Source organism: Oncorhynchus tshawytscha, unplaced genomic scaffold (genome assembly GCF_018296145.1).
Source record: "Oncorhynchus tshawytscha isolate Ot180627B unplaced genomic scaffold, Otsh_v2.0 Un_contig_57_pilon_pilon, whole genome shotgun sequence".
In the NCBI taxonomy this organism is placed as follows: Eukaryota; Metazoa; Chordata; class Actinopteri; order Salmoniformes; family Salmonidae; genus Oncorhynchus; species Oncorhynchus tshawytscha.
Genome location: NW_024609823.1, coordinates 367,071 through 379,313, shown reverse-complemented (window position 1 = coordinate 379,313; position 12,243 = coordinate 367,071). Strand labels below are relative to the sequence as shown.

Below are 12,243 nucleotides of genomic sequence, written 5' to 3'. Positions count from 1 at the left end.
TCTACTGCCAATGTTTGTCTATGGAGATTGCATGGCGGTGTGCCTGATTTTATACACCTGTCAGCAATGGATTTGGCTGAAAAAGCTGAATCCTGTAACGTAACAAAATGTGGAAAAAGTCAAGGGGTCTGAATACTTTCCGAATGCACTGTAATTGAGGGATCACCACATTAAAACTAAATAGGTTCACTGTTGCTATAAACCTTCCAAATTTTTGCATTTGTATCACAAATCCCATTCAAGTCATTGTGCCATTATTTGCACGTCAGTGTTCGTGAGAGTCTTTCCATAGTAGGGTCATATTAGTTTGTAGCTCAAACCATTTGGACTTTACGGACGTTTTCATGAGAAGGACGGTTTTCAGGATGACTCCAGGGGCTGTATCCGCAAAGCGTCTCAGAAAAGGTCCTTGAAATCCTATTAAAACCTGTTTTAAGACAAAACAAACCTCAGGGTAGGTTTTAGGATGATGTTAAGATACTGCTCAGACAAACTCTGTTCCAGGAGTAAAATCAACTCATAAAAGTTTATCTCAGCTGGTAATCACAATCATTTGAGGTACCAGAAAGGAAAGAGTGATGACGCTCATTAACCAATTGCAATGAGTCATTGCCAGCTGTGAACTCTTTAGCATACTTCAGACAACCACGGTGAATGTGACTGTATATCAAATGTAGCAATTGTATAAGGAAATAAGCAAACAGGAAACCACTCACCCAGAGGCGGCGCTCCTAGTGGCCGGAGACTTTAATGCAGGGAAACTTAAATCAGTTCTACAAAACTCTATCAACGTGTTAAATGTGCAACCAGAGGGAAATAAATTCTAGATCACCTGTACTCCACACACAGAGACGCGTACAAAGCTCTCCCTCGCCCTCCATTTGGTAAATCCGACCACAACTATCCTCCTATCCTCCTGATTCCGGCTTACAAGCAAAAATTAAAGCAGTAATCACCAGTGACTCGGTCTATAAAAAAATGGTAAGATGAAGCAGATGCTAAACTACAGGACTGTTTTGCTAGCACAGGCTGAAACATGTTCCGGGATTCTTCCGATGGCATTGAGGAGTACACCACATCAGTCACTGGCTTTATCAAAAAGAGCATAGATGACGTAGTCCCCACAGTGACTGTACGTACATACCCCAACCAGAAGTCATGGATTACAGGCAACATTCGCACTGAGCTAAAGGGTAGAGCTGCTGCTTTCAAGGTGCGGGACTGGAAGCTTACAAGAAATCCTGCTATGCCCTGCGACGAACCATCAAACAGGAAAAGCGTCAGGGCTAAGATTGAATCATACTACACCGGCTCTGATGCTCATCTTATGTGGCAGGGCTTGCAAACTATTACAGACTACAAAGGGAAGCACAGCCGCGAGCTGCCTAGTGACACGAGCCTACCAGACGAGCTAAATCACTTCTATGCTCGCTTCAAGGCAAGCAACACTTGCATGAGAGCATCAGCTGCATGAGAGCATCAGGCATCCATGAGAGCATCAGCTGTTCTGGATGACTGTGTGATCACGCTCTCCGTAGCCGACGTGAGTAAGACCTTTAAACAGGTCAACATACACAAGGCTGCGGGGCCAGACGGATTACCAGGACGTGTGCTCCGGGCATGTGCTGACCAACTGGCAGGTGTCTTCACTGACATTTTCAACATGTCCCTGATTGAGTTTGTAATACCAACATGTTTCAAGCAGACCACCATAGTCCCTGTACCCAAGAATACAAAGCAACCTGCCTAAATGACTACAGACCCGTAGCACTCACATCCATAGCCATGAAGTGCTTTGAAAAGTTGGTAATGGCTCACATCAACACCATTATCCCAGAAACCCTAGACCCACTCCAATTTGCATACCGCCCAAACAGAACCACAGATGATGCTAACTCTATTGCACTCCACACTGCCCTTTCCCACCTGGACAAAAGGAACACTTATGTGAGAATGCTATTCATTGACTACAGCTCAGCCTTCAACACCAAGGTACCCTCAAAGCTCATCACTATGCTAAGGATCCTGGGACTAAACACCTCCCTCTGCAACTGGATCCTGGACTTCCTGATGGGCCGCCACCAGGTGGTGAGGGTAGGTAGCAACACATCTGCCACGCTGATCCTCAACACTGTAGCTCCCCAGGGATGCGTGCTCAGTCCCCTCCTGTACTCCCTGTTCACCCACGACTGCATGGCCAGGCACGACTCCAACACCATCATTAAGTTTGCAGACGACACAACAGTGGCAGGCCTGATCACCGACGACGACGAGACATTCTATAGGGAGGAGGTCAGAGACCTGGCCGGTGGTGCCAGAATAACAACCTATCCCTCAACGTAACCAAGACTAAGGAGATGATTGTGGACTACAGGAAAAGGAGGACCGAACACGCCCCCATTCTTATCGACAGGGCTGTAGTGGAGCAGGTTGAGAGCTTCAAGTTCCTTGGTGTCCACATCAATAACAAACTAGAATGGTCCAAACACACCAAGACAGTCGTGAAGAGGACACGACAAAGCCTATTCACCCTCAGGAAAATAAAAAGATTTGGCATGGGTCCTGAGATCCTCAAAAGGTTCTACAGCTGCAACATCGAGAGCGTCCTGACTGGTTGCATCACTGCCTGGTATGGCAATTGTTCTGCCTCTGACCGCAAGGAACTACAGAGGTTAGTGAGTACGGCCCAGTATATCACTGGGGCTAAGCTGCCTAACATCCAGGACCTCTACACCAGGCGGTGTCAGAGGAAGGCCTAAAAATTGTCAAAGACCCCACCCACCCCAGTCATAGACTGTTCTCTCTGCTACCTCATGGCAATTGGTACCGGCATGCCAAGTCTAGGACAAAAAGACTTCTCAACAGTTTTTACCCCCAAGCCATAAGACTCATGAACAGGTAATCAAATGGCTACCCGGACCATTTGCATTGTGTGCCTCCCCAACCCCTCTTTTTATGCTGCTGCTACTCTCTGTTTATCATATATGCATAGTCACTTTAACTATACATTCATGTACATACTACCTCAATTGGGCTGACTAACCAGTGCTCCCGCACATTGGCTAACCGGGCTATCTGCATTGTGTCCTGCCACCCACCACCCGCCAACCCTCTTTTACGCTACTGCTACTCTCTGTTCATCATATATGCATCATATGTCATCATCATATATATATATATATACAGTGCCTTGCGAAAGTATTCGGCCCCCTTGAACTTTGCGACCTTTTGCCACATTTCAGGCTTCAAACATAAAGATATAAAACTGTATTTTTTTGTGAAGAATCAACAACAAGTGGGACACAATCATGAAGTGGCAAGAAGAAAGCCATTTCTTAAAGATATCCAAAAAAGTTGAAAGTGAAACACAAAACATTGAACTTTTTGAAACAAAAATGCAACAATGCAAAACGTTATGTTTGGCGTAAAAGCAACACAGCTCATCACCCTGAACACACCATCCCCACTGTCAAACATGGTGGTGGCAGCATCATGGTTTGGGCCTGCTTTTCTTCAGCAGGGACAGGGAAGATGGTTCAAATTGATAGGAAGATGGATGGAGCCAAATACAGGACCATTCTGGAAGAAAACCTGATGGAGTCTGCAAAAGACCTGAGACTGGGACGGAGATTTGTCTTCCAACAAGACAATGATCCAAAACATAAAGCAAAATCTACAATGGAATGGTTCAAAAATAAACATATTCAGGTGTTAGAATGGCCAAGTCAAAGTCCAGACCTGAATCCAATCGAGAATCTGTGGAAAGAACTGAAAACTGCTGTTCACAAATGCTCTCCATCCAACCTCACTGAGCTCGAGCTGTTTTGCAAGGAGGAATGGGAAAAAATTTCAGTCTCTCGATGTGCAAAACTGATAGAGACATACCCCAAGCGACTTACAGCTGTAATCGCAGCAAAAGGTGGCGCTACAAAGTATTAACTTAAGGGGGCTGAATAATTTTGCACGCCCAATTTTTCAGTTTTTGATTTGTTAAAAAAGTTTGAAATATCCAATAAATGTCATTCCACTTCATGATTGTGTCCCACTTGTTGTTGATTCTTCACAAAAAAATACAGTTTTATATCTTTATGTTTGAAGCCTGAAATGTGGCAAAAGGTCGCAAAGTTCAAGGGGGCCGAATACTTTCGCAAGGCACTGTATATATCATATATACATCATATATATAGATATGGTCACTTTAACCATATCTACATATACATCATATATATAGATATGGTCACTTTAACCATATCTACATGTACATACTACCTCAATCAGCCTGACTAACCAGTGTCTGTATGTAGCCTCGCTACTTTTATAGCCTCGCTACTGTATATAGCCTGTCTTTTTACTGTTGTTTTATTTCTTTCCCTACCTATTGTTCACCTAATACCTTTTTCGCACTATTGGTTAGAGCCTGTAAGTAAGCATTTCAATGTAAGGTCTACACCTGTTGTTTTCGGCGCACGTGACAAATTAACTTTGATTTGGAATTGTAAAATGGTTTATATCATTTCCGCCTGATATGATCACTTTGCCTATTCTTAATTCTTGTCTAATATGTTGTTATGCATATATATATACAGTGGGGCAAAAAAGTATTTAGTCAGCCACCAATTGTGCAAGTTCTCCCACTTAAAAAGATGAGAGAGGCCTGTAATTTTCATCATAGGTACACTTCAACTATGACAGAAAAAATGAGAGAAAAAATCCAGAAAATCACATTGTAGGATTTTTTAATGAATTTATTTGCAAATTATGGTGGAAAATAAGTATTTGGTCAATAACAAAAGTTTATCTCAATACTTTGTTATATACGCTTTGTTGGCAATGACAGAGGTCAAACATTTTCTGTAAGTCTTCACAAGGTTTTCACACACCGTTGCTGTTATTTTGGCCCATTCCTCCATGCAGATCTCCTCTAGAGCAGTGATGTTTTGGGGCTGTTGCTGGGCAACACGGACTTTCAACTCCCTCCAAAGATTTTCCAATTATTTAACAAATGAATTTAATTTTAACAAATTAGTTAACAAATTATATATGCGATTCACATTTCCAACTCAACCAAAAATCTAAAGAATAGGACTAAGCCAGATGAAACTATCCAAGAAGTAGATACATTTCCTTCAAATGTTGATATTTCTTTGTGTAACAACAAAAGGGGATTCAGTAGTACTTTTATGATAACCTTCAGGCTATTTACTGTATCTTCCAAACGTATTTATTCAACCTTAAAATGAGTAAAATATCCATGGCCTCATTTTGGGGTTACTTGAACTTTTTTGTTTTCTTTTTATTGAACCTTTATTTAACAACATGTAAAGGTGGCAGGTCTGTGGAGATCTTCACAATTGCTATAATAATCTGTGCAGAATCTTAAACAGCATTGACCATCACGTAACCTCAACTGCAATTCAGTTCATTTGGCTATCAGTGATAACACATTCAGTTGTTGTATAAATCAACAAAATATCTGACATTTCTTTTCCATTTTGAACTTTGTTGTGCTTGTAAATGGTTGAAAGCACAGTAATAGCACATTTGGGAATTCAACAAACATTTAGCTGTCTTTTTGAATGGGTGAATATATATTAGGTTGTAATCTCATTTATCAACGTCTCAACCAAATATCACCCAATTGTCATATTGAAATGACATAGTGTGCCCAGTGGGTAGTTCATGGTCCAGGAGTAGGTAGTTCATGGTCCTTGCCCCTTTCTTCATAGCAGTGTTAGCCCAAGTTAGCAGTGGCTATTTAAACAAATCCAAACCGTGTATGACAGTTTCTCTGTGGATGACGGACTACTTTCAGGGTAAATGCAACAGAGGTAAGTTTAAAGAAGTGAAGATATCTTTTCATGTTATTGTTGTTTCATAGTTATGGTGACCTGAGTTATAATACATCAGGGCCAGAGAGTTTCTTGACTTTGTGACCAAACCATGAAAAATGTATCCTAGTTGATAGTTGTTCAGCCAACATCATTTATTATGGTTATTGCTACATACTCTGTGCTTCATGTTGTCTTTGCAACTTCCTATTACTGCCAGGTCACTCCCATCATGTTGATGGTCCATAGCTTGACTTTTATTCTCAACTGCTAGGTTCTTCCTCAAGTTCAGCAATGTACGAGATAAAGATGTCAGGAGTGGTTGTACAGGCTGTCACAGGGGACATTACCAAAGAAACTACGGATGTCATTGTCAACTCTTCCAACTCCTCCTTCAGCCTCAAATCAGGTACTCTTACCTCTATTTATGATCATACACTTGGAAACATAGCGCATAATAGCAAACACAAAGGTAGATATGGTTTAGTTTTGGATTAAAAAATATTATTGCCATATAACTGATAGAGTATCAAACCTGACATGTCTGCCCAACTGAATATTGTATTAACCCATTGAGCTAGCTTTAGCCGGGCATATTTGAAATCAAAATGAAATATCCCTACTGTACACCACTCCAGGGGTTTCTAAAGCCATTCTGGACGCAGCTGGTCCGACTGTGGAGACTGAATGCCAACAACTCGGTAAGAGCCTCTACCCGCGACATCATAACACAAGATATAACAATCACAGGGTTACACTATGCTTCCCTTTCATCTGGGTATCTTCCTCCTCCTGGTTTCCCAGTGGTAAACAACATCAACTCCACTTTAGAAAGCAGAATCACATGTCCTGGGGTGGCCCAGCTAGCTGTTTAGTGCTCCATCAGGCAATCAAACACAATGTTTACCTCTGCCTGCTCCCAGTTCGGTGATACATTTTGAGGGAATCATGGGCAGAGTGGTTTTGGTGGTGCGCGGGACTTTCTCGTTCAAACAAACAACTAGCAACAGCTACAAACCAAAACCATGGTTTGTATTATGAAACGTTAACTATGCTACAAACCAAAACCATGGTTTGTATTATGAAACCTTAACTATGCTACAAACAGTGTCAGTGTCGTTTACCGTGAGAAGCTTGCTAGCATTAACCACTAAAATGGATAGCTGGCATAAACAGCTAATCTAGCTAGATTGATAACTTGTACATTACAACCAAAGAGAGTGAACATGAACAGTTCCAGGAACTGTCACTCCAATTGAAATCCCCCAATCACACTTGTCTGCGACGTTGGTGACGTAACCTAGCAAAGCTCATGCGCAGAAACATATCATTGGGTCTAATGCTTGTCCACAAAACATATTGAAATTAACAAACAGTTACATGACCTACATCATGGTCAGCAAGGTAATGTTTCTGTCACGGCTTTCTTCTGTTGAAGGAGAGGCGGACCAAAACGCAGCGTGGTTATTGTGATACATCTTTCATAAAGATGAAAATAGAACAATATACAAAAACCGAAAACAGCCCTATCTGGTGTAACAAACACAAAGACCGGAACAATCACCCACAAAACCCAACACAAAACAGGCTACCTAAATATGGTTCCCAATCGGAGACAATGACTAACACCTGCCTCTGATTGAGAACCATATCAGGCCCAAACACAGAAACAGACAAACAAGACATCCAACATAGAATGCCCACTCAGATCACACCCTGACCAACCAAAACATAGAACATACCAAGCAAACTATGGTCAGGGTGTGACAGTTTCCGACATTTTTTAACAACTAAACAACAATTGATTTAGAACCAGCACCATTTCAACTTCAACATTTCAACATCATCTAATCACCTATACTTAGTGTAATACAGTGACAACCAAAAGATACCAAAAACTATTTAGTCCACTCAACGTAAGCTAAATATGATGTGGCTGTCCATGGGACTGATTTCTGTGTGGGTGTGTACGTGAGTGCAAGTAGAAAAAACATGTTGACTCACCCGCCAATACCATCCTCCTCTCATGTTGCCTAAACGGTCTATGATTCTGTCATACAGTACATGCTTTTAGTTTTTGCTGTCCTAGGCTACCTGGCTAAAATACTTGCTCGCTAGCCCAACGTTAGCATACTAATGGATCAGAATCGTCATTATAATCATTGGCCAGTATGACGTGGATGCTATGCTACAGGACTGTCTGCTAGCACAGACTGGAATATGTTCCGGGATTCATCCAATGCATTGAGGAGTATACCACCTCAGTCATCAGCTTCATCAATAAGTGCATCAACGATGTCGTCCCCACAGTGACTGTACGTACATATCCCAACCAGAAGCCACAGATTACAGGCAACATCTGCATCCAGCTAAAGGCTAGAGCTTCTGCTTTCAAGGAGCGGGACACTTATCCGGACGCTTATAAGAAATCCCGCTATGCCCTCAGACGAACCATCAAACAAGCAAAGTGTCAATACAGGATTAAAATTGAATCCTACTACACCTGCTCTGATGCTCGTCGGATGTGGCAGGGTTTGAAAACTATTACAGACTACAAAGGGAAACACAAACACGAGCTGCCCAGTGACGCGAGCCTACCAGACGAGCTAAATGCCTTTTATGCTCGCTTCGAGGCAAGCAACACTGAAGCATGCACGAGAGCACCAGCTGTTCTTGATGACTGTGTGATAACACTCTCAGGAGCCGATGTGAGCAAGACCTTTAAACAGGTCAACATTCACAAAGCTGCTTGGCCATTACCAGGATGTGCAGTCAAAGCATGCACGGACCAACTGGCAGGTGTCTTCACTGACATTTTCAACCTCTCCCTGACCGAGTCTGTAATACCAACATGTTTCAAGCAGACCACCATAGTGCACAAGGAAGTAAAGGTAACCTGCCTAAATTATTACCTCCCAGTAGCACTCACGTCAGTAGCCATGAAGTGCTTTGAAAGGCTGGTCATGGCTCACATCAACAGTATCCTCTCGGATACCCTAGACCCACTCCAACTCGCATACCGCCCCAACAGATCCACAGATGACACAATCTCAATCGCACCTTACACTGCCCTTTCCCACCTGGACAAAAGGAACACCTATGTGAGAATTCTGTTAATTGACTACAGCTCAGTGCTCAACACCATGGTGCCCACGAAGCTCATCATTAAGCTAAGGACCCTGGGACTAAACACCTCCCTCAGTTGTGTTTGCCCATGACTGTGGGGCCAAACACGACTCCAACACCATCATTAAGTTTGCTAACGACACAACAGTGTTCACCGAAAACGAGACAGCCTATAGGGAGGAGGTCAGAGAACTGGCAGTGTGGTACCAGAACAACAACCTCTCCCTCAATGTGAGCAAGACAAAGGAGCTGATCGTGGACTACAGGAAAAGGCGGGCCAAACAGGCCCCCATTAACATTGACGGGTCTGTAGTGGAGCGGGTCGAGGGTTTAAAGTTCCTTGGTGTCCACATCACCAACAAACTATCATGATCCAAACACAACAAGACAGTCATGAAGAGGGCACAACACTGAGACTGAAAAGATTTGGCATAGGTCGCCAGATCCTCAAAACGTTCTACAGCTGCACCATCAAGAGCATCCTGACTGTTTGCATCACTGCCTGGTATGGCAACTGCTCAGCATCTGACCGTAAGGCGCTACAGAGGGTAGTGCGTATGGTCCAGTACATGACTGGGGCCAAGCTTCCTGCCATCCAGGACCTATATAATCGGCGGTATCAGAGGGAAGCCCATAAAATTGTCAGAGACTTCAGTCACCCAAGTAATAGAATGTTTTCTCTGCTACCGCACGGCAAGCGATACTGGAGCGCCAAGTCTAGGACCAAAAGTCTCCTTAACAGCTTCTACCCCCAAGCTATAAGACTGCTGAACAATTAATCAAATGGCCACCGGACTATTTACATTGACACCCCCCCCCTACATTTGTTTTGTACACTGCTGCTACTCACTGTTTATTATCTATGCATAGTCGCTTCACCCCTACCTACATGTACAAATGACCTCAACTAACCTGTACCACCACACACTGACTCAGTACCGGTACCCCTTGTATATAGCCTCATTATTGTTATTTTAATATGTTTATTTTTATTATTTTCTACTTTAGTTTATTTGGTAAATATGTTCTTAACTCTGCTTGTAAGTAAGCATTTCACGGTAAGGTCTACACTTGTTGTATTCGGCACATGTGACAAATAAAGTTTGATTTGATTTAACCACTGTTCTGATATCCAGAAGCTCTTTTCGTTCATAAGAGACGGTGGCAGAAACATTACAAATTAAGTTACAAACGTCAAAAAAAACAACACAAAAAAGCACAATTGGTTAAGGGCCTGTAAAACAGCAGCGATCTCCTCCGGCGCCAGTGTAACAATCCTTACAAGCTCCTGCATGTCATATCTAGCTGACACCTTTGCTAACAGGTATTGTGTCAATTTAAAACTTGCATAAGACAGTTCACAGAATTGTCAATTTAAAGAAATGTAGCCAATTTATTCATTACTACATTTAGCTAACATTAGTTAGGTAATCCAGAGATTCGTACCTTTGCCTCGATCTGGCAATCTGTCCAGATCATCATGGCATTTGTAGTTTTTATGATAGCCACATTAGCAGCTAATTAGCATTTCATTTTTGGGAGGTAAATACAGACAAATATATGAATAAAAATCATCTTGTCCCTGAGAGATTTACACAGTTATCAAAACATCACGCCAGGGTAAGCCTACCCGAAACACAGCTCTTATTTGAAGTGTTTCTAAAAAAAACGACGAGGAAAATGAATGGTGGAAAAAGGATTGGAACCATTTCCCTGTTTGACTGCTAGGTTTTATGTATGACTCATACTGTTGTACTCTATTGCCTTGAAACAAACCAGGCTTCATGTTAGCCTATGATGCAAATCATTACATTACATTTACACTAGTCATTTAGCAGACGCTCTAATCCAGAGAGATTTACAGTTAGTGAATGAGATTTAAGCACATTTCAATCCATTGCTATTCTAGTTCGCTATCTTCACCTACTTTTATTGTCAGTCTTTCACTGTCCTATTCAACAAACATGAAATAAGCAAGAAATTATCGATTTGCTCAGTTCTTTTTCAATGAAATCTACAATGTATATTTTCAGGAGCCGAGCCTAACGAAGGCATGATAATGACAAAGCCAGGCAACCTGCAGTGTAAGAAGATCATCCACCTGGTTAACCAGACAGACACTAAGAAGATCCAGCAGTCTGTTGAAGGTGCACTCAAAATGTGCACACAGAATAACTTCACATCCATATCTTTACCTGCTATTGGCACGGGTAAGTTACAAAAACAGAGGAGGGAAAGAGCATGTGAGGTACTGAAAGGAGACCTTAGTCTGTATGCATTAGTCAATGATTAACTTAACAGCAGACATATAGTAAGGCTGTTAAGATGTGTTCACACTTGTTCAATCTCAAAGCCATGTTTGCAATATGTGCCAACTAAAGTGTCCTGTCATTCAAGGCCAAGGCAACATACAGCCGAGTGAAGTGGCAGACGCCATGTTGGATGCTGTTGTGGAAGTGGTGGGCAAGATGTCCCAGAACTCCCTGAAGCTTGTCCGAATGGTCATCTTTCAGCCTGCCATGCTTACTGATTTCCACACAAGTATGCTTAAAAAGGAAGGCACTGACGCTCAGGAAAAGGAGGGCTTCTTCCAAAATGTTTTATGTATGATATATTTAATTTTCTATACTTTGATCTACAGTACATCATTTATGGAAAATAAAGTCAGGTTTACGATTGTACTTAAAATTAATATTTCCTGTTATTTAAACCTGTAAAAACTATTGGACTCAATATACTGTAACTAAATTATCTTCATATTTTTACAGCATTCTTTACCAGAAGGAAAGTTGATAATGCACAACAGAATGAAGTCATTGAAATTGAGAGCCAGGACATGGATCCTGCTTGCTTCCACATCTGTGGTGTGTCGCAGGCCCATGTTGATCATGCCAAGCAAGTGATCAAGGACCTGATCGTGAAAGAGCAAGACTTCAACCTCATCAATGACAAAGCCCTCTTCAGCCTATCAGAATTGGACCTGCAGAACATCTATGACATGCAGACCGCCATGGACGTGAGAATAAGTTTTCACAAATCTTCCCAAGAGGAGGCTAAACTCACCATAGAGGGCCTCAGCAAAGACGTGCTCAAGGCTTCCAATGAGATCCATGAGATGCTGAAAAAGGTCCGGCCCGAAGAGACTTTTAAAGATGTCCCCCAGCACTGGGATGACATGCCAGCCAACACTCCATGTCTGTCATTCCCCATTCAACCTGAAACCCAAGAGCATATTGACGTCCTAAAACAATTTGAGGAAACTTGCAAGAAGAGTGTTCTAAAGGTCTCT

At 42.2% G+C, this 12,243-nt stretch overlaps 1 protein-coding gene across 2 annotated transcripts in view; it reads left to right on the top strand.

Moving 5' to 3' along the window:
* LOC112264248 (protein mono-ADP-ribosyltransferase PARP14-like) overlaps positions 1 to 12,243 on the top strand; it is a 46,208-nt gene that overhangs the window by 30,061 nt on the left and 3,904 nt on the right. For both annotated transcript variants that reach the window (XR_006083022.1, XM_042319023.1), the window contains exons 10-14: positions 6,103 to 6,237; positions 6,467 to 6,529; positions 10,988 to 11,164; positions 11,352 to 11,558; positions 11,723 to 12,237. Coding sequence is in view for 1 of the 2 variants with exons in the window: in XM_042319023.1 (XP_042174957.1) it covers positions 6,103 to 6,237; positions 6,467 to 6,529; positions 10,988 to 11,164; positions 11,352 to 11,558; positions 11,723 to 12,237 (1,097 nt within the window). In the remaining variant the exon portion in view is untranslated. The remainder of the gene's footprint in view (positions 1 to 6,102; positions 6,238 to 6,466; positions 6,530 to 10,987; positions 11,165 to 11,351; positions 11,559 to 11,722; positions 12,238 to 12,243) is intronic.